At 50.1% G+C, this 24,614-nt stretch overlaps 1 protein-coding gene across 1 annotated transcript; it reads left to right on the forward strand.

The window, feature by feature from the left end:
- Positions 1–200: 200 nt before the first annotated feature.
- Positions 201–23,749, forward strand: LOC310682983 (B-cadherin-like). Its single transcript, XM_083452325.1, has 16 exons — positions 201–484; positions 681–795; positions 10,941–11,161; positions 12,091–12,237; positions 12,475–12,630; positions 12,991–13,135; positions 14,688–14,863; positions 15,579–15,707; positions 16,118–16,303; positions 17,236–17,480; positions 18,420–18,562; positions 19,744–19,968; positions 20,425–20,643; positions 21,270–21,400; positions 21,824–21,970; positions 22,736–23,749. Exons 1-16 carry the CDS (start codon positions 434–436, stop codon positions 22,943–22,945), a joined length of 2,646 nt encoding a protein of 881 aa, XP_083308451.1. The 5' UTR covers positions 201–433; the 3' UTR covers positions 22,946–23,749.
- Positions 23,750–24,614: the final 865 nt, after the last annotated feature.

Consider the following 24,614-nt stretch of genomic DNA (forward strand, 5'->3'; position numbering starts at 1 on the left):
CGGGTGCTGAATCAAGAGGGAGGCTCCCCCTGCCAGAAAAGCGCCCCCCGCCCGCGTAACCGAAACACAGCCGTCGACTCCAAGTTTCAGGTGTGTGTGTTGAGAGAGAGAGAGGTCCGCCCCCTCCCCTTGCAGCGATGGAGCCGGTGGTCTCGCCCCCTGCCCGCCTTTGCAAGACCCGGGCGAGCGGGGAGGGGCCGGGGCGGTGGCAGCGGGAGCCCCGCCCGCGGAGCCTCACCTGGCGCGGCGGCTTTAAAGGCGCCGGGCAGAGCGGGCGGAGCCCCGCAGTGGTAGTAGCAGGCGAAGCAGGCGGGCGACGCGAGGGGGCCTCCTTCAGCCCAGGCAGCTCCAGGCGACGCAACGCGGGACGCGCCCGGAGCTCCGACGAGGTTTCTCTTTGCCGACGGCGGCGCTTTCGCTTCTCGTCGCGGCGATGGGGCTCCGGCGGAGCTGCCTGCGGCCCCTCTTGTTTCTCCTCCTCGAGGTGAGTACCTAACTAAGCGGCTCCCCGATGGACGGTGTCGGTAAACAGCAGATCCCGGGGAAGGAGAGCGGAGGGGCGCATCAGTGCCTTGGGCGAGATGTTGTTCCTCGACGGGGGGGGGGGCACAGGGTCACGTTTCCCTTTCCCGCTTCCCTGAGGCTTCAGGTGCCTGACTGTCCCTCCGTTTGCCCCTCAGGTGGGGACTCTGCTAGCGGACCCGACGCAGCTTTGCTCCGCTGGCTTCACCTCCAAAGTGTTCACCTTCGAGGTGCCGGATGGAGACCTGCCCCGGGGACACGTTTTGGGCCAAGGTGAGAAGGCGGCGGCGCGCGGGGGGAGAAGGGGATACCGTCTGATGACTTTTCCGGACCTGGAAGAGGACTGGGGGCTTTACGTGCTGGGCCAGGAGAGGCGATTGCACGATTTCGAGTATTTGTCTGAAGTGAGCCCCTCTCCGTTGCGTCTGGGCGCGCTCGCGTCTTTTTTTGGCTGTCCCTTCTTCTGCTCTTCCTCGGACTTTGTTGTGTTGGTGTTTATTTCGATTTCTCGTAGTATAGTTTATGGGGTGGGGCGGGGGTGAGATCCATCTCGGCAGAGCGCCTCGAGGGCTCCGGTTTGAAGATTGCGACAGGGCAGGAGAGGCGCCTTCGACGGCTGCGACGGGCTCCTCCTGCAGCCCCGGGCGCCGCTTTTCTAATCCACGGGATTAGTCTTTTTTCCGACTCTTGCAAACTGGACTGCGGGCTGACCACTGCCTCTCCGACCCCGCCGTTTCCGAGAGCTACGAGTGGGGTTGGCAAGCGTCACTCGCCCTTGGCCTCTGGCCCTTGAGGTGGCCGCGCTCCGCCTGGCGCGGCAGTACTGTTGGAGGTGTCCTGGAATTGGGGGGGGGGGTCCTGCTTCCTTCCTGCTTACTCCTGGTGAGATGCTTTGTCCCCAGCCGTTCTGCATGATAATCCTGGGTTGATGGCCCTTGATGGGCACCTGGTTGGGCCTGGGGGGCGGGGTAGGGCTTATTCCTGCGCAGCCATGTGCTCTCCCCTCCCCCGCCAGGTGCTTGTGAAGCTGTGCTGTCGGAGGGGGTCGGTGATGAGTTGGTTTTCCACAAGGTGTGGCTTGGAAATGACCAACTCAAAGGAATGGAATTCCTGGCAAGGCAATAAAGGAACTTCAGTTGTTGTGGGTTGATTCCCATAACTCTTGCGACCCTCATTACCTAGCCCATCTTCTCATAACGCCCCCTTCCTTGTCTTGCCCTTTTGCAATTCAGATCCCAGCATAACCATGAATTGGTTGCTTTGGCAATAGCATAATCTCTCTCATTTGCCCAACTTTCTCTCTCTAGTCCCATCTTTTTCTTCCTTCTGTGCTTAAGGCCCCCAAAGGTTGCTCATGAAATGCACCCCCCCCTGCTGCCACTTAACCTCAAAAAAGTTGGAGGTGCTTTGGTGGAAGTTGGCCCAAAGGGTTTGCAATTTTGACATCTTTGGGAGAAATCCCCAATGTTGTTTGCACGCAGCAAAAATAATAATGACATTAATTTTTTAAAAAAATCAATTGTTTATTTCCCCAGGGATTCCACCCCCAATACATTATGAAAACTTGTATTCTCATACCCACAACTTATACATCTATAGAACACATTATTACATGATCCACAAATCAGTATAGATCTTTGGAACTGTTATTTGGTTTTCTGAAGAATTGTAAATGAAACGAAGCTCCATCATGCTACAGTTAAATTGTTTTACTGTTTTACTGTTTCCATAGGCACCACCTAATCCATTGCCTGAATAAGCTTCAGCCAAGTTTTGCCTCTTGGTATAAGCTTACAGTGGGACAAGATAGAATTTGATTCTATAGGGACTGAGGCTTAACATTACTCTTCACACATTGCTATCGTTAATAATAGTTACTGATATTGTAATTATCCTGTCTTCCTCCAAATAAGTTGTCCTGGCCACTTGCTCCCCATTTTATCCTCTCAACACCTCTGTGAGGTTGATTGGCTAGGTTGATTGAGAGAGTGAAAAGTCCAAGCTCACCTAATGAGCTTGGCAGCTGAATGGGGATTTGAACCCAGGATTCCCCAGTCATCACTGCACCATTCCTGCTTCTCTGGCAGCTTTCCCAGAGGAGGTTGTTGTGCCCTCAAGGCTGATCTCCCTGAGCCCCACTTGAATTCCTGTAACAAGGAGCAGATGGGCCTTTGCAGCCTTTGGGCCAACAGAACTGGGCTTGGCTGATGTCCCACATTACGGCTTCCTCTGTTCCACCCACTGATGGATGAGAATGTTGTGTTCTTTCCTGAAGGTGGGTGCTACCTAAATTTCGTGATAGACCCCCCCAGGCACCTGCTGCATGATGCCATTGAAGTTCTCTCCATCCTCCTCCATCTTTCTTGAGGTCTGCTGCTCCAGATGATGTTGATGGGGGGGGGGGGGCAGGCAGGCTGGCCTAGCTGTTCGGCATGGCATCCTAATTGCCAGCAAATGTGTGTCTAGTTGTTTTGTGAAACAGGGACATTGTGCATGGAACAGAGGCTGGTCTGTCTCCTTTTCTCGGTCACCCCTGCCAGGAGCAGGAATCCGTTTAACTCTCTCTGTGCCAGTGACTTAGCTCTCCCAGAGACCGAAACTGCCCCTTCTGCTGCAAGCAACCAGCTCTCCCTGCCTCCGCCTCCCCAAACAGAATTCCTTCCACCTGCCTTGGGGTTGGGAATGAAAGACGGTGGCATGAGCGGTGAAAGAGTACTGGCACACTGGAGCTGGCCGTCCTCGCTCAGCAAGACCTTCCAGTGTTCGAAAGTGACCTGTCCACCCAGCCGTGGCCTAATCCAACCTGCACACAGTTTGCTGGCTGGCACCCAAAGCCAATTAAAAGGCCTTGCAATGCAAATGTTTGTGTCCTTTAGGTCAGAACCTGGGCTCCCTGCATAGTTTGGTGGGAGGCTCTGTAGCCCCAGTTTCGAGTTCACAAAACTTTCATCTGATTTCCCCTCTGTATGGTGGGGAATTCTCGATTTGCCAGATTACCGGTATGTGCCAGCTCAGGGCTAGAGCACCACGAGGAAATCCTGGCTGACTTAATCTCTATAGATTGGCCTCTGTTTCTCTGCTACCCCAGGGAGATGGTCCAAGTTGTATAGCATTATGATTTCATTGTTTGTTGCTCATGGTAGCCTCTGGATCTTGGAGGAGGAGGAGGAAGTTTACAGCTCCTGAAAGTGTCTGTTACTCTCCAGAGTGCAACTTCCAGTCATATAGGGCAGGAATACCTCCTTATCCATGCCCAAGGTGTAACTTAAAGCCAGGGCTTGGCTATGATGCATACAAAGTAATTAGAGCTTTTGTTCATGTGCAGAGTACATTTTAATTTCAACTAAATAATTGCAGCATGTATATTTGAGACTCAGTAGCAAGACTTCCTGGCCGGTCAGTGTAGCTGCTGTGCAATCTGTATGTTTCTGCTACAAACAGATTCCTCTTTATGCTTTTGAACTCTTAAAGTCTTCTTTTGTATACTGGTGATGGTGATGATATCTTACCTGCTCCTTCACCGTAGGCTACCAGGGTGGGTTACAGCAATTCAGTATTCAGTAAAGACTTTTAAACGAACTACCAAGTTGGTCCTGGAATGTGTGTGTATGATGTCAAGGGCCAAGGTAAACTGATACCTGACAAAAACTCATCAGAACACTTTGGCAGTTGTGAGTGGATTAGCTGAAATTACTGTAGCATCTCTCCGCCGCCCCCCCCCCCGTTTTATCAAAGCTGTTATGCCGATTTGCTTTCTGTTGCAAACCTTCCTTCGAAGGTGGCTCTGTTCAGCCTTGTCCTCCTTGGTGGGTTCCTGGCTGTATTCCCTGCCCCTTCCAGAATTTGCCTGGTGTTTACTGAGTTGCTGAAGGAGAGTTTAATCTGCTGTAGCTGCAGCTCTCCTCACCTCTTTGCACAGCTTGACCTCCATAATGGAGGGGCCTTGAGATAAGAGCGCAGAGGGAGAGAGGGGGGAGCGAATTCCATGCATGCTGGAGAAAGGGGGAGGTCATGGTGGGGGGCAGGGCTGCACTGTAAGCTTGTTCCCCTGTTACCTGCTGTGAAGTGGGCCGAAAACTGCTTCCCCATGTGGGCACAGGAGCAGCCCCTGTGCCATCTCTTCTTTCTCCTGTTGGGCTCAGCAGCAGCACCAAGGGCTTCCTGTGCCTCTGTCCCTCAGAGGCAGAACAAGCTTCTGCCCCTGCTGCCCACTCAATGGAGGGCTGGAGTTGGAGCCCCAGTCCAGAGCCGAGTGAAATATAAGAGGTTAATTGCTAACTCCTTCGTTCTTGTTGAGGTGTGGCTGGCCGGGGATTAACTGCTCCAGTGACTGCACTGACTCAAAGGCTGAGTTAAGGCTTCAGGGGTAGGTTGCAGGATGTGATGGGGCCCTGCCTGCCTCTTCAGCCCCTGCTGTGCGCTCTTAAGAGGCCCCAGCAGACCTTTTGATTCCAGCCCTGCATGCGCGCGTGACCATTAGGAGCTGCCTTGCTTGTGGAAGGAGGCATGGCAACCCACTTGCTCTCCTCTGCTGCTGCCAAAGCCTCTTGGGGAAGGGAAGAAGGAAGCTATTTCCAGTAATGGCATACGGAGGGGTCTCTGCTAATGGCTTTGGGGCGCGTCAGATTCCACTAAGTGATGAGAGCTCAGAGATGGACTGAGATGGCTTTGACCTCCAAACCTTTCCATGCCTGATGCGCACAGAGTCGGAAGAGTCTGTACTTTCCCAGCATAAATGCCGGTGCTTGTTCCAGAGAGGTCGCGGCTAAGCAGGCGCATCTCTGCAGCCACAAATCTCCGTGCTGGGAGGAGGAACTGCAGTGGGAATTACCCACTGGTATTCCACACTAGTCCTACTCTGAGTGGACCCTTTGAAGTTAGTGGATGCAAGCAACTTAGGCAGGCTCATTGATTTCACTTGGTCTCCTCTGAGTAGGACTTAGCTGAATGTAACTCATAGTCCTGAATGTCACTGTTGGCAATGGGTCTTTGCTCTGCATTTTAGGACCAGTACAGCGTGATTTCGATGTCCTGAGGTACTTTTAAAAGATAAGCAAATTTGCTATGGCATACAATTTTTTTGGTGTGTGCAAATTTATTAATGAAGATAAAAGAAAAAGTGGAAGGGGGTTAAGGGGGGAACAACAGCAAACAAAAAAGGCGGCTCATGTTGACAATACAAGAACCATCATACATCCATCTATCTTTACACATATAGCTCAGTACATCTCATTCAAATGTCCAGTTTGCTGACTCAAGTTCAGTTGCTGTTTATAAAACATGCAAGGACCTGGAGGCCTTCAGACTGTTGAGTAATAGATGGTATTTGTGTTTCCAGGCTTGTTATGGCATTGGTTTGCATGGAGGAAAGTCTGCTTGGTCAGATGCATGGATGTGCTGTCATGCACATTTTGCATTTGATTTATTGAATTCTGATCCTCAAGCACTTCTGCCATAAGTGACTAAGGTGCCACAACACTACTTCTTTTTGCTGCAGCAGGCTTGACACACAGCTGCTACCGTTCTGGAACTTGATATTTCTGTTCATGGGTTTCACACGCAGTTGCTGATGGCATCATTGCGCGGCTCTGTGGGTTCTCTTGTGTTTTGTGCAGTGTTGCCTCCGGCGCTGGCCCCAAAACAGTTTGCTGCCTGAGTCAAAGGACAAGATGGTGCCTCCTCTCATTCCAGGTGCCGGAACCAACCAGATGGAGACTTGAATCTTTCTTCAGCAAGAGCAATGGGGCCACGTTCTCTACTGACCTGCTCAGATTGGCTGGGGCAACCATGTCAGATGGGTGGCATATAAATAATAAATTATTATTATATTACTGCAGTTGAAGGCAGGAGGCTAGCCAAGGCAATGTAGTGGCAACCTCATCGAGCACACAGCTCTGCCCGCTCTGCACCCCTCAGCATTTGCCACCTGAGATGACTGTTTCCCTCTGCCTAACAGTAGGGCCAGTCCTGGCTGTTGCCATCAGTGGTTTGAAAGCTCTCTTGGAATATTAATGACTTTCTCTAGTTCAATAAAGAAAGGAATTGTTTCATTTAGGGTCTCATTTCAGTTGTGGCTTTAGATACTCTCACTGATGGGGCATGACTCATGAGCCCTTCTGCTCTTCAGAGCCTCACAGTTGTTAATGGTGTCTGCTAATTACTGCAGGCTTTTCACGGTCTCTCAACAGGGCTTGTCAACAACAGTCAGATAAGCTTAGTTGCAAAAAGTCACTTGTATAATACTATCACTAATTGTCATCAGGGATTCTCTTGATCTCAGAGTCATTCTAGAGCTGTTCAAGCCCCTCTTGTACCCTCCAGATGTTTTGGGGGCTGCAGTTTCCCTCAGCCCCAGCCAGCATGCCTGTGTCATAGTTCTAAGGAGCTGGAAAGGACCAGGTTGGAGAAGACTGTTGTAGTTTCTCTAGTAGTTTCCCTGCAACACAACAAAATGTGTGGCACCTTGAAGACTTAGCAGGCTTATTGTGGCATCAGTTTCTATGGGTCAGGACCCACTTCTTTAGATTGTCTCAGCCTTTATACAACCAACCAATCACTGCATGCTGCAGATACCTTTTGCAGATACCATCTTCTTAGGAAGTCCATTCCACAGAATGTAGGAATTGGGCCTTTAGTGTTGTGGCACCTGCCCTCTGGAATCCTTTCCCCTTGAATAATAGACTGGCAAAGTCCCTGTTGTCTCTTCTGCACCTACTGAAGATTTTCCTCTTTTGTAAGTTGAGTTCTTTTCTGAGCACCTTTGGGAAGAAGCTTGAGATATAAATTTAATTAATAAACGAAGAATAAATAAGGTCAAATCTGGTGCATTTGGTGCTTTCATTTTTGGCTCTCCCTGTATACAGAGGGTAAGAGGTTCGTAAGCTTCCACGGGCCAACTTCATCAGAAGTGTGAATCAAGTGGAGCTGACATTTCCTCCTTCAACTAGGCATTTTATCCTGTACATACGCAATCTGTGCTATTCCTTTCGTGGGGTATGGTGAAGCATGGGCTGGGCATTCTAGCCTGTAGCCGCAAAGTCCCTTGGGACTCCTTTAAAGGAATCACTTTGTTCCACAGCCCATCTCCTGCTTGGCATTTTGTTTTGTTTCCTTATACAGTCATACCTTGGTTTTTGAACGGAATCCATTCCGGAAGTGCATTCGACTTTCAAAAACGTTTGAAAACCAAGGTGCGGCTTCTGATTGGCTGCAGGAGCTTCCTGCACTCAATTGGAAGTCGTGTCGGGTGTTCAGCTTCCAAAAAACGTTCGCAAACCGGAACACTTCTGGGTTTGCAGCGTTCAGGAGCCAAAACGTTCGAGTCACAAGGCGTTCAAGATCCAAGGTACGACTGTGTTTATATCCTGCTTGCCTTTCCTCGTGAAACTAAAAGCTGTATCCACAGGCTTCGCATCCAGGCTCTGCTTAGCTTCAGCAAGGTGGTGGCCTCTGTGGTCAAGAACCTGCCTTGCATGCGGAAGGTCTCTGGCTCAACCCCCAGCAGCAAGTCCAGGTAGAATTGTGATAAACTCCTGCCTGAAATGGTGGAGAGCTGCTGCCAGTTGGTGTAGACCAGGCATCCCCAACCTTTGGCCCTCCAGATGTTTTGGACTACAATTACCATCATCCCTGACCACTGGTCCTTTTAGCTAGAGATCATGGGAGTTGTAGGCCAAAACATCCAGAGGGCCACAGGTTGGGGGTGCCTGGTGTAGACAATCCTGAGCTAGATGGACTGTTGATTTGACATGTAAGGAAGCTGCTACCTATGTTCCTCTGCAGCTTCAGCCCATACCCTGGGACAGCATGAGAAGGAAACCAGCCTGCCCATCTCCTTTGATAGTCTTCATCCAGGTTCCATAATACAGGAGTAGGCAGACGCTGGATCTATTAGTAGATCTCTGGGGTCACTTGCCGTACATTGGCAAAGTGCTCTTGCTTCTTCCAAATGGTACAACAGCAGCAACTAAAAGCCTCTTTCTAAATTAGGCTGTCTTGAGGGAGCAGGTGGAAATGAGGAGGGAAGACAGGAGTTGGTTTTTGTGTGGAAAAAGCTTGAGACTCAGTTAAGGGACTGAAAACACATTCCTGGGCTGAGCATATGCACTCAGGAAAAGTGCCATTTACGTTTAAATCTGTTTGCCTACCCCACTGGTCCCCCCAGAAGGGGGAACCTGCTGTGGTTCTGGAGATGTTGTCGAGCTTCCGTCAGCTCCAGCCAGCATGACCAACGGTCAGGGCTGATGAGAGATGGGGTCCAACAATATCTGGAGAAAGGGCACCATCTCTGGACTATTTGACTTCAGTTGGTGGATCTTGGGTGTCTAGTTTAAACAATGAGAAAGGAACAAGAGAAGGGTCTAATGTAGCCTTCGTCAACCTGGTGCCCTCCAGATGGTTTGGACTACAGCTCCCATCAGCCCCAACCAGCACGGATGGGAGTCATAGTCCACAGCATCTGGGGGGCACCAGGCTGCCAAAGGCTGGTCTAGAGTGGGCAGTGAAGCTCATCCCTGAAAGGGCATAGAGGAACTTCTCTGCAACAAGCTCAAATACTTATCCCTTCCTATGACTGACTCATAAGCCACATGATTGAAAGCAGGGGCTATAAAGAGGCAGTGAAACTAGTTTGGGCTTTTATGGGAAGTCTCAGGAAGTGCATCATGCATCTAATACTGCCACACAATTTCCTGGTGGGAAGGGCATATTTTCCCAGAATCCAGAGCCAAAGCCCTAGCTGCTGCTTCTGCTGCTGCAGTTGATTTAGGGTGTGTTGCGGATGCCTGCACTGATGACATAAGAATTAATGTGTTCGGAGGCTTTGCTAGTTGGCTGGAAACAAGAATATGGGGAGAGGCAAACTAATGTTTGAGGTGTGTGCACTGCCTCACCTTGTCCCCCTCAACATTTGAAGCAAAGTGGGAGACATAGTAGTGGCATCCTGGTGGGGTGGGGATTTTGACTTGTTGTTTATGGGGTTCTACTATTTCCCAAAACCTATGTTGTCTTTGTTTGGATCTGACCTCCCCGGAATTCAAAATGCTTCAATATTCTTGTCTTAAGTACAGGATGCAAAGCCCTTTTTAGCCAGGGAGCCAAATTCCCTTCTGGGCAACCTTCAGAGGGCCACATGCCAGAGGTGGGCAGGGCCAGTGGTAAATGCCGGCAGAGTAATTAATGAAAATTTTACAGTGGGCTGGTTTTTGCACACCTCTATCTTACATCCCATACCCAAGGCATTCACGGTCAGAGTTTTGTCAGCCAGGCAAAAATATTCAAGGAGGTTACAAAGCAGGGGCAGTGACCTGAGGACAGTTCTGAGGGCCAGACAGAGGCCTGGTGGGCCACATTGGCCCTGGCCTGAGGTTCTCCACCCCTGCACCAAGACGTTGGAATACTGTTTGTCCAGGCGTGTGCATGTACATGCAGTTATACACACTAGAGCCTCCCTAATAGCTACCCAATTTCTATTTCTTACATCTGGTGCAAAATATATTTTGTTCTCCTGTTGGCTGGACAATCGGGCTTCTCAACTTGTCTATACTGATGCAAATGCTGCTGCTATCACTCCCTGACCATTATTATTTGGGGGACATGGTGGGGTCTCCATCTTATGAGCTGCAGCTGAAATATGAGGCCAGGACTGGGAGCAAAGTGGACGCTTTGTTGTTTGCATTGGGAAAATCCAGATAATTTGATGATGACAAGCGGCCCACTTTGTGACTGGGTGTGGGTTCAGTCCTGTGCAAGAGGGGAGCCCCGGCATATTTTGTTTAAGCCGTGGTGGGCTTCTGCTTCCAAGGCCAGTCAGTGGGATCTGTTCTGGCACGCACAGAGGGCTTGGCTGCTTGCTACATCAGCAGAGCAGAGTGCTCTAATCAGTCTGGACTAAGCCTGGATTTCTCCTACTGCTGCTGCTGCTGTTGCTCTGGCCGGTGCTGCTCAAACACCCCCTTGCTCTGCATGGGCTGTGCAAGCAATTCAAGGTTCTCAGAGTGCCAATCCATTAAAGGGCAAACAAGACCCCTCCCATCCATTTGCAGGACGCTCTCTTGAATGCAGTTGAGATCTTTCAGTGCTTGGCTTCCTGGGCGATGGCTTATCAGCAGCACATTCCAACTCTCCTCCTCCAAACTCTTGCTCCCTCAATTAGGAAACTTGTTTGCACATGTGCCGAGACAGGTCAAAGTTTGGCTGGCCCTGATAAGGGTTGCTGATGCTCAGGGGGGATCTAAATAACTTGGACTGTGAGCTGCAGCTGGCCTGGAGGATCAGTCAGGGCCAAAATACCTCTCCTCTAGGGGTAAGATTTAATTCTTAATGTTATTGAGTGGAGCTTTTTCCTGCTAGGCTAGGATCCAGGCTGACGCAGCCTCTTTTCCTTCTCCCTCTCCCTCCCTCCCTCCCCAACCCCCCAGTCCAGTTTGCAGACTGCCAGGGATGGAAGCTGGCCTCGTACACAACAGAGGATGCCAACTTCCGGGTGCTGCCCAATGGGACGGTCCTGGTGCAGCGCCAAACGCAGCTCCATGGGCAGGAGACAACCTTCGCTGTGCATGCCTGGGATTCCACGGGTACCAGATCCTCCTCTGCCTTGGTGACTGTGCTGGTGCGGAACAAAGGCCCTCCTTCTCCAAAGGTAGTGTGCAAAGCAGCTGGCAGGGGCCTCGGGGGAGAGCAGGTGGCAGGCACCATGGCAACCTTTGTCCTTTGAGAATGGCTGCTGTGGTGGAAACTATGCTAATAGGGCAAGACTGTACCTCTGCAGGTGGAATGCACCTCTCTGAGGAGGGGCTCCGTTTGCCACAAGGAGGGAAACTCTTCCTGCTACAGAAATAACTCTGGATTTCCCCACAGCCTTCATTTGCTCTAGCTTCTAATTCTGTTGCTCTTGGGAGCTTCTTTTTTGGTGTTTTCAAAACTGGCTCCTTTTCTGGGTTTTTGCAGAGAATTTCGATGGGTACTCGCTCTCCAGAGGAGGACATTTGGCTTTCCATGGAGGGTTAGAATTGTACAGTGGTACCTCAGGTTACATATGCTTCAGGTTAAGAACTTTGCTTCAGGATGAGAACAGAAATTGTGCTCTGGCGGCACGGCAGCAGCAGGAGACCCCATTAGCTAAAGTGGTGCTTCAGCTTAAGAACAGTTTCAGGTTAAGTACAGACCTCTGGAACGAATTAAGTACTTAACCTGAGGTATCACTGTATATAGAATTCTCTATTCTGAAGCTGCCAGTAGGCTTAACTGGGCCAGCTGCTACTGGCGGGGGCTGCTGTCAGCTGTTCTCAAAGCAATTGACAGCGACCTCCCCACTTCTGGCCTTGCAGCCTGCAGTGCTAACGGACCTGCCACCTGCCTTCTTGTTGATAGTTGGATAGGATATGGGTGCAGTCAAGGCACCAGAATACCTCCTCTTACTCTTCTTCTTTTTTGCTCAGCCTTCCCCAACCTGTGGGCTCCCAGCTGCTGGAGTTGATGGCAGTCCACCCACACCTGGAGAGCAGCACCTGGTTTGGGAAGGCAGCTACTGTTGCAGAGGTCTCTAAAACTCTTGGTCCCTTCTTACAGGAGGAGTTTGAGCTTGCCAGCCAAGCAGAAGTGCTGTATTTCTCCCCGGCAAAGCCTGGCCTGAAGAGGCAGAAGAGGGACTGGGTTATCCCTCCCATATCCGTTCCTGAAAATGAAAGGGGCCCGTTTCCTAAGAACCTTGTTCAGGTATGGCAGATTCCTGTGGTGATGGGGGTGTCTGTGGGCCTTGCCAAGGGCATATGGATTCATTCCCAGGGTATCTGTGCTTAATGCCCCCTTTTATAATATGTTGCTTGAGGCTGCAGGTGGCTGAGCTTTTCGGATAGCGAAGGATGCTCAGTCTTCCCGAACCAGCAGCCCTTTACAGAAAGTGAGCATCCAGTGCTTTCTGCAGCATCTCCTATCTTTCTCTCCCTGCCTCAGATCAAATCCAACCGGGACAAAGAAACCAAGATCTTCTACAGCATCACCGGTCAGGGTGCGGATAGCCCTCCTGAAGGAGTCTTCATCATTGAGAAAGAGACAGGCTGGATGAAAGTGACTCAGCCGCTGGACAGGGAGAAGATTGACAAGTACCATGTAAGGGAACTCTTTGAACTAGCACCCAGGGGACCAGGGTTCAAATCCCCATTCGGCCATGAAGCACACTGAGTGACCTCAGGGCAGTCACTGCCTCTCACCCTAACCTACCTCACAGGATTGTTGTGGGGAGTAAGTGAGATGGCAGGGGAAGGAAGAACCATATACGCCACCTTGAGCTCCTTGGAGGAAAAAGTGGGATATAAATGTAATAAATAAATAAACCAGGCCCCCTGTTGGGTTTAAGTCTGTCTGCAGGCGTTTAGGCTGGAAGGATGTTCCTCCCATCAGATTAGAAGCAGAGGAAGGAAACTTCCAGGCCACAGAAGTGCTTTAATGTGGCTTTCCGTCTCCCTGCAGCTTTTATCCCATGCTGTGTCTGAGAACGGCAAGCCTGTGGAAGAGCCCATGGATATCGTCGTCAAAGTCACAGACCAAAATGACAACAGGCCTGAGTTTACCCAGGAGGTCTTCAGAGGGTCTGTCTTGGAAGGGGTGACACCTGGTAAGGAGGGGGAAGGGTTGGAAGAGGGAGCAAATGGCATCATGTGGGTGGGGGGGTGTAAAAGGGGGCCCCTCTGGGCTGGTTATGCACATGCCAGCCTGCATCTGTAATGGGATTGTTTGTAGGTATTTTATCGCTTGTGCATTTTCCACCCTGATCTCCTTTGGGATGAAGGGCACGGCAGGATAGGTTTAATAAATAAGAAACAGTAGGATTTTGCTTGTGGTTGCTCGAACTTAAGCTCCCCTGGCATGGCTTATCTGTCTTCTCCTATTTGCTATCTGGCTGCAACAGTGGATGGACTTCCCCATGCTTTTAAAATTAAATTAAAAATAAAAATAAAGCAAAATCCGGCACCACCACACATATAGTTTCTAACTGGGAACTATAACAACGCTTATTTCAATAAAGAAGAAAAAGTCCCCCTCTTGATAGATAAATCCAACATCCACTTTGCAAATTTATTAATTGTGTTGGCTTATTCATTTTGGCAGCAGATTATATTTCCAAAACTAAGCCTTGATGATACAGTGGACGGGTTTGACCATTTTCATTGGATGCTTATGGCTGAAGTGGAGATTTACATATACTTTAGTGGTTGATTATGCAAGTGTGTGGTGGTGTCAGATTTGAAAAGAGGTATCCTCATTCTACTTACCCAACTTGTTTCCATCCAGAAATTATTGGACCACAGCTGACATCACTCCTAACCATTGATCAAGCCTGCTGTGGCTAATGGGAGTTATAGTCCACCCACATCTGGAGGCAATCAAATAACAGAAAACTTTCCTAAGGTGTTCAAAATGCCACCTGCTCTTTTGTTTTCTAAAATATAATCAAGCCTTGCCATGTGCTTCTGAATCTCTCAATCTAGCACAGTAGCAGATTAGATGAGAGCCAGTGTGGTGTAGTGGGTGGTTAAGAGCGGTAGTCTCGTAATCTCGGGAACCAGGTTTGCGTCTCCGCTCCTCCACATGCAGCTGCTGGGTGACCTTGGGCTAGTCACACTTCTTTGAAGTCTTTCAGCACCACTCACCTCACAGAGTGCTTGTTGTGGGGGAGGAAGGGAAAGGAGAATGTTAGCCGCTTTGAGACTCCTGAAGGGGAGTGAAAGGCGGGATATCAAATCTAAACTCTTCTTCTTAAATTGGTTATTGAAAACTAATTTCTTACTCCAGCCAATGACACTGTCCAGACTAGGAAGCCCTTGAAACAAAATATCCTGCCCCGGAGAAAGGGGGCACTACGATTGGCTCAAACCCTTTTAAGCTTTTGGCATTTTAGGAGTTGTAATCCAAAATGCCTAGAGGGCACCAGGTTGGTGAACGATGGTGCAAGCTATGGGAGGGCTATAGCAGCAGGAGCAGAGCACCTGTGTTGCAGGTGCAAGGAATCCCAGTTTCAAGCGGAAACAGTCATGGGCTCAATAGACAGATTTTGTTTGTCTTTAAGGCTGCTGCTTCATATGCTGGGCATTACATTCACTCTCTCCTTCCCCGCCCCACCCCTTCTTCTCCCTCCTCCTCTGCCATCCCCTTTGGCACAAAACCAGGCACCTCCGTGATGCAGGTCACCGCTACTGATGCAGACGATGGCATAACACAACTCAACGGCGTCATTGCCTACTCCATTTTGAACCAGGTTCCTGAGGTGCCCCACAAGCAGATGTTTGCCATCAACAAGGCAACAGGGGCCATCAGTGTGATTGCCAGCGGCCTGGACCGAGAGGTAAAAGGCCAGCACGGGGGGCGGGGAGCCATATAACTGGTGGAGTGGGTAATGGGCCTTGGCTGTCTGGGGGGAAAGGCAGTATCGCAGTAAGTACAGTGAATAGCTAAACTCTGGGATCTGCTGCCATAAGAGGTAGCGGTGGCCAACAATTTGGAATGGACAAATTCCTGGAGGGCTGTGTTCTTGTGATATGGCAGTATTTCTTGTGATTCCCTGCAACTGGTTTTTGAAGTGGGGACAGAGTGCTGTTTTGCTCATGTCCTCCCAGTGGGCTTCCCAGAAGAGGCATCTGATTGGCCACTGTAAGGACAGGATGCTGGAGTAGATGGGCCTTTCCATTTTAGGGCTGTCTTTCTGTTCTGAAGTAAGTACCGCTGGAGCAGAGAAGAGTTTTAGCTCTAACCCTCTTCTCAAACCTCAGGAGTCCTTCCTCTTTGGAGAGCTGCAGGATCCTGGACATGAATTCATCTTCAGATGACTTGTAGGCCTAGGGGGGCCCAGGGAGGTCTGCTTTGCTATTCCCAGATTAGACACAAATCCGGGCAGGAGGTGTGGTTTCAAGGCTCTAGACCTGGTTTGCGTGTGTGAGAATGCCTGCAGTGGGTGGCGTACTTTTTCCACAGGCTACAGAATGAAGGAAGAGTCGCTTTTACTCAAATGGAGCCTTTGTCAATCCGTCACTAATACCAACCACAATACTTGCCTCTTCCAGAGAGTGAGCGAATACACACTGACGCTGCAAGCAGCAGACTTGGACGGCGATGGGTTAACTGGCACCGCAGTGGCCGTGATAGAAGTTGCAGATGTAAATGACAACGCACCGGAGTTCAAGGAGCCAACGGTAGCAATCCTGCATTCTTTGGAGGGGAGATGCACATGACATTGGGGTGTCTCAAGGGATCAGACAATGCAGCAGCTCCTCTAAATGCTTAGGGTTTTGTAACTGTTTTGTAGACAACTGCCCATTGTTTTAGATCTTCCTGGTTGTAAAATGGCCCTTGGCTTATGTGGGTCAGAAATTTCATCCCAAAGCCCCAACAGGATAGGCGCACCCCTGGCTGCACAAATAATTCCAGCAGACTGAGGACTGCTGCTGACAAGGCCACTAAGAGTTTGCATACTAAGCTGAAGGGGTTGGGGACTGGTGGGTGGCTGGGTTGTGTAGTGCATGCATGATGGGGCTGTGCCTTGCAAGCAGAGAGGAGCATTTCCCTATCTGTGCAGCTAACTGGGTGGTTCCACTTCTCCTAGTACTCTGCAGAAGTACCAGAGAACGAAGCAGGGCTGGAGGTCGTGAGGCTGGCTGTGACTGACAAGGATGCGGTCGGCTCCCCAGCATGGCTTGCAGAGTACAACATTGTGCAAGGCAATGAGGGGAATTCCTTCACCATCTCCACTGATCCAGAGACCAATGAAGGCATCTTGAAAACTGCTAAAGTAGGTGCTGGAATGTGTGTACTTGTACACCTGTTTTATTTAGCAAATTTTTTGTGCTGCTTAATCAGCAAAGTATCATTTAAGCAGTTGGCAAAGAGTTGTACAAAATATTTATGGGTAGGGTGGGGGAATAAAAGCAGGCTTTAAAAACAGTACACATTATAAAATCAGAATATAGATAATATCAACATTAAAAAAATACATAATAAAACAGCATGCCTAGATAAGCTTCCCTATGTGGAAAAGGTTTTAACAGGTGTCAGAAACAGTCCAATATGAGGTGCCTGTTGGATATCAATGGGCAGGGAGTTCCAGAGAACACTTTAAAAGATGAATGCCTTGTAAATGTGGAATAAATTTTTGTGACACTTGTAAAGCTGCCATTTCCCATGCTAGCACAAAAGAGAAAGCAGTCAGTAGAGTAGGGCTAGCATTAACAAAAACATCAACCCGCTTTCTAGTTGGAAAACAGCAGTTTCATGATGGAGAGCTAGTTTTTATATATTTGCATTTTCTTAATTTCGGGGGAGTGGCTTTTGGGGCTATGGGACTAATAATAAAATGTCAGGTGGACGTAAAGATGGATCTGGGAGTTGAGTTGAAGAATCACCTCCTGATTCATTGCAAGTCTTCAGTAGATCTGTGCATTTAATCAAACATGAGGACTTAGGAACCTGTTAGGATGCTGAAGGAGCAATAGCAGCAATGCTGTAGCCCAGCTGTGCAAAACATCTGGTGGTTGGCAAAGACTGCTGTTGCAGTAAGGTAGTTTGCCTAGTCCAAGAGACACACAGGGAGAGGGAGGCAAATGCCCTTGGCTCTAGTTCACAACAGTGGTTGCTGCAGTTGCCCTCCCTGGCTTTGCCACTCCTCTCCTGCTTCAGCCCCAGCAAATGCCAGTTCCACATGTCTGGTCTTTTCCTTGTTTTTAGGGCTTGGACTTTGAAGCAAAGAAACAGTACCTGCTGCAGGTAGCCGTCACCAACCAGGCCCCTTTTGTGGTGAAGCTCCCAACCTCCACAGCTACTGTGATAATCAACGTGAAGGATGTGAATGAGGCCCCAGTCTTTGCGCCTCCCATCCACAAGGCAGAGGTTTCAGAGGACATCCCAATAGGGCAGAAAGTCACTGCATACACGGCACAGGACCCAGATAAGATGCAATCCCAGAAAATCAGGTAAGCATTTCTGTTGCTGGTGGCCAGGAGTTGAACCTAGTGGGGTGAATAGTGTTAACAGGCAGGCAGCATTGGCTTAATGGCTTGATGAGAGGTGGGTGGAGATCAATGGGGCTGGTCGCCGATAGCAAAAGCCACATCAGGCTGGGCTTTGTTGCTTCTAAACATTTCCATCTTCCAAGAACGGGGTGTCCATCAATGCTCAGTGGCTCCGTCTTAATAAATGGAGCCCTGGGTGCTTGAAAGGGAGGGCAGGAAATGCAGGGAAGGTAAAGTGATAGCTCTTAATGGACCAGCTCAGGTTGGTGTTGAGAAATGTGCAAGTGCCGCAGAATGTAAGGAGAAGTCAGTCTTGAGTTTCAGAGCAGGCCTGCAGGCTCCCTGGATCAATAGCAGCTGGTCAAATGAGGCTGCATTTTATCTGCTTTTGAGTTCAATGCAGCAAGTTTATTGTGCTGAAGTCAAAGGCATGATGTTGGCCTGATCCAGGGAAAAGATTGAAAGTAGGATAAATTGCATCTTGAAAGATGTGTGTCTCGAGGGGTAGGGATTGTTTACCTTTCCCGCTGGGGATGGGGCAGAAAGCAGCGCTTCCAAAATGCAAGTACGCTGCCCCACAACCCTTTTCTATGTGGCTCATTTGTGATGCATTGTTCTAAAAAAACAAGGGAGGTATATATTTTAGATGGTTAAGATCCTTGTGCGCACAGAAAAACTGGGAGATCAGGGAGGAGGAGAAACTTGAGCCAGCTTTTCTGGCATGCTAAGTCTTCCACCTGCATCCCGAAACAGGACCCATCCTAACATTACTGTAGCAAACAGTGTGTGTGAATTAGCCCCAAAGCTGAAATTCTCAGGTGCTTTCTTGCTGGCATGCCTTATAAGACACATTCCTCCTTTTGTGGTCCCTTGGGATTTAAACATGTTCTCTCCTGCCAGGTACTCTATGGGGAATGACCCGGCTGACTGGCTGGCCATCCACCCGGAAAACGGCATCATCACAGCCAAGAGCAGCCTGGACCGGGAGTCCCACTTTGTCAAGAACGACACCTACATGGCCATTGTGCTGGCGGAGGATGATGGTAAGCTCTGTGTGGTAGGAGGGACGAGTCCCCTGCCCTGGGTCACCATCTCTTGTGGGGGGAGGGAATCAAAGGACTCTTTGTTGGCCTGTGCATCAGCCGCCTGGGAGCTTCCCATGTGAGGGGCACGTGGCTATGGAGCTGCAGCCTCCTCACAGCCTGTCACGAGAAACCACATCCCAGACCTTGGCTGTTTATCTGTTTAGGAAGTGGAGACAAGGGCAGAGGCGGGTGCAACCCAGGCCTTCTGAAGACACAAATCAGGGGTCCCGGACAGCCTCCTGCTGGCTGACGAGGATGGGAGTGAGATGCAGCCACAGGCCACAGTGGATGGCAATGGGGAAGAGGAGGAAAATGTTCATTCACATATTACCCGGGACACCTCTTGCCCCTTCCCCACCCCACCCCACTTTCTGCTTTTCTTGAGAAGAACAGTGTTGCAAGGACTCACTTGGGGATGATACACACAGCACCACAGCCACAACTCTTACTATGCAAAAGTCTCACATTCTGTGCTTAAAAAAAAGAAGTAGGCTAATAAGCCACATTGTGCAGATTAATGCTGAATTAAGCATGCTCTTCTCAACATTGCATGCATTTTGAAGAGGGTTTAATGCTCTTCAAAAGCCAAAGCAAATGGAATATATAAGCTGTGGCAGTTTGAGCATCAATCTTAAATAAAAAGCCTATTTGACTTGACATACTTAAGCATGTTTTACTTCAAGAAATCATACACAACACAGATCCTCAGAATAAATTACATTAATGCAGATAGTTGGCACAAACCTGAATGTTTTGCACATGTCCTCATTCTGTGCGTTCTGAACTTGCTGTTTGTAATTGGTAAGATTCTGGACTCCTTTATGCTTGGTTCTGTTTTGTTTTTGCAAAGAGCAACTCTTGGGAGCAGGAAGCCATGAGAGAGGGTCCAGAAGCTCCATCATTTGCATGCTGGACTGTAAGGGGACACTGCCAGCCTTTATTAAGGCCTATCTCTGACCATATCCATTAGAAAAGCTCTGAAACCTGTGGACATAATTTGAATGCCGGGCTCCTGGCATTCTCTGCAGAATTGTGTCTGGGAAGGTGTGGCAAGTGAGTCTGGGCCAGACTATAGCCCTGCCTCTTCCTCATTCATCTCTGTTTCTAAAGCCACCTTCTTTCCATCCTGCTCCAAACAGGGACCCCTCCAGCAACTGGGACGGGCACCCTCCTGTTGACCCTGCTAGATGTGAACGACAATGGCCCCGAACCCGACCGGCGGGAGATCATCGTCTGCAACAGCAAGCCAGTGCCCCAAATGTTGCGCATCCTGGACAAGGACCTTCCCCCCAACACCTCCCCGTTCCGTGCAGAGCTTCTCCACAACTCGGAAGAAAATTGGGCTGTCGAGATGGACAACAAAGGTGGGGTGAGCAGTGGGGAGGAAATGGGGTGCCCTTCCAGAATAGCTGTCCATGGTCTGTGCTGGAACAGGAATCTTCTCTCCTTTGGCAGCAATGCCCAAGTGACTCTCTCTTCTTAGTTCTCCCTTCTCTCCTCCCCACTTTCCCCACAAGGTCTTAGTCAGCCAGAGATGGTTATTCCCTGTTCCCTTTGGGAATATCCCAGGGAAGCCAGTTGCCCTGGCTGGGGTGAGCTCCCCTGTCTGCACATGCTTGGAAATCCTTTTTCTAAGACAGTCTGCCTGGGTAAGGTCCTACACTGTGTATGGCCGTCATTCCTTTTCAGCAGGTGCAGCTGAAGAGAATTCATTAGCTGAGTGTTAACGGAATGCTTCTTTCGGTGGCCATAATCCATGCCCAATGAGCCGACTCTGTTCCTGTTTCATTGCGCTTATGCTCTGGTTGTTCCTTTTGCAGGAGAAATTGCAACCCTGACACTGTTACAGCCCTTGAAGCAAGAGACATACAAAGTTTACCTCCAACTCTTTGACAACCAGAACATGGAGCGGCTGACGGTCCTCACGGCAACTGTCTGTGATTGTGAGGGGCATACAGAAGGGTGCCCGGGTCCGCAGGGGACTGGCATTGAGGCTCCCATCATCTTAGCCATCCTGGGAGCCATTTTGGCTGTGCTGAGTAAGTGTGCAGATCACTGTCCTTCTGTCTCTGTGGGCAGAGTGGGGGAGTGAAACCATGGTGGGCAACTCCTTATACCAGAGGTTTTCAACCTTTTTGAGTCCACAGCTCCCTTGACCATTTTTTCTGAGGCACCCCTGTGGGGCTTAGGAGCCCAGTTATGTCACTCCTTGCCTGCCAAGCTGGCAGCATCTCATCCTTTTTCGAACATGCTCCCTTGTGAAGTGTTCCCTCAGTCTCCTTCCTTAGGAGTCCTCTGGGCAGTTGCTGATCTCTGAGCTGATCCCCTGCCCCATAAAGAGAGGTGCCTTCTTACACTGTCCCACAGGGGCCTGGGAAGCACCTTCTGGCTAGCCCCAGAGGCACAATTCGCCTGTGGAGCCTTTGGGAGGCAGAGACGCCTGCTTCCAGTAGAATCTCAGTTCACCCTTCCAAAACCTATTGCCCTCTCTTTTGGACTCAACTCCCATCAGCTCCAGCTTCATATAGCCATGCTGACTGGGACTGATGGGAGTTCTGGTCCAAAACACCAGGAGGGGGCACCAGACAGGGAAAGGCTTGCTCCTCTGACATGGGTGCAGAAGCACCTGCTAAGATGCTGTGCTGAGTCTCTGTTTCTCTCCCAGTTATCCTGCTGCTGCTGCTCCTCTTTGTGCGAAGGAGGAAAGTGGTGAAGGAGCCTTTGCTGCTCCCAGAGGAAGATACCCGGGACAACATTTTCTATTATGGTGAAGAGGGAGGTGGCGAGGAAGACCAGGTGGGTGCTCCTTTGGCTCTATCCAATTAAAAGGGACATGAGGCAATTGAGGAGGTGTCTTCTGTAAAGGATGTGCTGTGTTGCAAATGTCTGATGGGACTATAGTATTCTCAATACATGCAATGCCCCCAGAAGACTCTCCTCCCAGAGATAAGCACGGTCTTTTGCTGAATAACATGTTCCATCCTGTACAGATGTCTATCCTCTACAGCCCACAATGGGTCAGGTGGTGTTGTGACCTGGTCTTCATCCTCTCCAAGTGTCTTCCCCATTTTGTTCCAGTACCTCCAGTTGCCTACCATCAACATCTAAATGGCAAGGAAGGGGATGCAGCTTCCTTGCCCTGTTGTATTCTGCAGTTTTCAAGCTGCAGAGCCTCTGCATCATCTTTTCTCTCTCCTCTTCCCCCCCTTCCTCTGAAAGGACTATGACCTCAGCCAGCTCCACAGGGGCCTGGATGCTCGTCCAGAAGTCGTCCTCAGGAACGATGTCCTGCCCACCCTTCTGCCAGCTCCACAGTACCGCCCGCGCCCTGCAAACCCAGATGAAATTGGCAACTTCATCCATGAGGTAAGGTTGGAGGAGGAGGGTGCTGAAAGGGAACGCCGGTCGGCAATCTGCTTCACATCCCGATGTTGTTGGGCTCCGGCTCCCAGCACCTCCAGCCAGTATGGCCAGTGGTCAAGGATGGCGAGTTGTAGGGAGAGCCACAGGTTTGCCACCCCTGTTGCACAAGGCAAGCAAATGGCTAAAGCTTGAGTGTGCATGTCTGGGGAAACCCAGCCAGATGGGGGGGGGGGGTATAAATAATAAAATTATTATTATTGCTGTTGTTGTTGTTGTTGTTGTTGTTATTATTATTAATTAGTTTGTCTTTTCATACTGTTCTTCAACCCCTAAATAGTTTCTAGAAGTCTGTCCTTTCAGTTTGGTACCATCGAAATTGACGGGCAGCAGCTTTTTTTGGTTTCCCAGCTGTGCTGCTGGAGACTCTGCAATCCACAGACGACTAAGGCTGATTTTACATACTGATTTTACACCCCACATCTCTCACATGAATGTTTGTTCATCCAGAAATAACTATCCATTCTACCAGATTGCAATGTTTATTTCTTAAGAGAACTGCAGTTTGAGAAGAAGTTTTCCTGCACAGTTGGTTCTTAGCTCTGGTGTAAAATGTGAAATTCCTCTTCACCCTTAGAGAGATAACTGGCTGTTCTATACAGCTGAAACTATTATTATTAAGAATCACATTCCAAAGTTATTTAGAATATACTGAAAACATGTATAAAACTATTACATCTCTAAAGGCAGCATCTCCCCTTGCTCCTGCAGAACCTGAAGGCGGCAGACACGGACCCCACGGCGCCCCCCTATGACTCCCTGCTGGTGTTTGATTACGAGGGCAGTGGCTCCGAGGCCGGCTCCCTCAGTTCCCTCAACTCCTCCAGCTCTGACCGGGACCAGGATTACGATTACTTGAACGACTGGGGCAGCCGCTTCAAGAAGCTGGCAGACATGTACGGTGGGGGCGTCGACGACTAAGAGCCATGGGTGGACTTTTGCAGCCCAGAGACTGGGTGGTTGTGGTTGGCTCTCACCCCTGCCGTTGGGGATCTCTGCAAGAACCACATGCTCCTCTTTCCCAGCAAAACCTCCCTTGCGTTGCACCGACTCCTGTCCGAATGCCAAACACACTGCATCTCCTCCTTGGGTCCCTGGTGGCAACACCTGAAGCCCTGAGAAGGACCCAGCAGCTTCCTGGCAGAGTGTCTGGCTTCCTCTGAACTCACAGGCTGCCTTCATGAATGTGCCTGCGAAGGCTTTCTGGCCAGATGAGCGATGCTGTACGTTACCTGCCTCTGAGTGCCTCTTGATGAAAGCGTCATCCCTTGCCAAGGAACCTGTCAGCATTCAGGGAGGTCTGCATTCTGTACCCTGGTTCCAAGAGAGGGCGTGTGTCAGAAGATGCCCAGGTCTCGCTGCTGGAGCTGATGTGTGTTCCACCCATATTCATTTGGTGCCTCCGTACGAGATGCATGGAAGGACTGTGGGATGGGGCAGGTGTGGTGCATGGGGATGTAGTAGCTGTGTGTGTGTTGTAGTGGAGCAGCCCTGCCCAGACTCCTGCGATCAGATGGGGCACCTGCTCCCCATTGGCTCAGCCCCCAAAGTGCCAGCAGTCCTCTTAGAAACTCCTGGCTGCTTTTTTTTTTTTTTAAATAAGCATCTCCTAAGTGCTCCTAGGTCAGTTCTTTCCTACTTTTAGGTACGAAATAGACTTGGTGTTAAGCTAAAGGGTTGGACAATCAGGGTGTAAAGTTTTAATAAAGCATTTTCTTTTTTAAACATGGGTGTTTTCTCTGAGCCTGCCTGGGGTGTGTGATGGGAGAGCATCAAGAGTTGCTCAGGGATGTCACGGGGCACCAGAGCCTACCCTGAACCTGAAAGTAAAATGTATCCAGGAGAAAAACAAACCCACCAGCCTATGTCTGTCCAGATGTTTTGGTCTACAACTCCCATCAGCCCCAGCTATGAGGGGCTGACCCTCTAATCAGTTTTTCCCACCTACCTCTCTCATCCTCACTCTCTCTGCATCCAACTGCATTCTACTCATGTAAAAACACACTGATTTCTGGATCGGCCGCACACCGGATTTAAAAGGCGATTGGTCCGGATCCGGCCCCCGGGCCTTAGTTTGCCTCAGTGGCGTAGCGTGGGTTGTCAGCACCCGGGGCAAGGCAAGTAATTTGTGCCCCCTAACCCGTGGATTTGCGCCCCCTAACCCTAACCCCCAGATGTTGCGCCCGGTGCGGCCGGCCCCCCCTGCACCCCCCACGCTACGCCACTGGTTTGCCTACCCACGTTCTATAGCCTTCTCATGATCTCTTCCCAGACCATCCCTGACTGCATCTTCACAAACTTAGTTTTGCTTCCCCTGCCTTCTCGCTCGACCTCCCTAGGAGGCCTGCCTTTTTTAACAGTTGCAACTGTGTTTTTGTCCTTGTTAAACCTCTCCTGAGGGAGCTGGCAGGAAAGGGCTGCCAGGGTTGCACAGCTGCTCTGGGGAGGAGGCGCTGCACAGGGCTGGGGGGGTGCAGGTGTCTTCCTTGGCACTGGTGCAGCTGCATGCACCACCCTGCCTCGTAGAAACCCTGTGGGAGACCCAGGCTGACCACTATCCCCCCTCCCCAGTGGCAGCCATCTGTCTCCA

Source organism: Podarcis tiliguerta (genome assembly GCF_965153285.1).
Source record: "Podarcis tiliguerta genome assembly, chromosome: 8".
In the NCBI taxonomy this organism is placed as follows: Eukaryota; Metazoa; Chordata; class Lepidosauria; order Squamata; family Lacertidae; genus Podarcis; species Podarcis tiliguerta.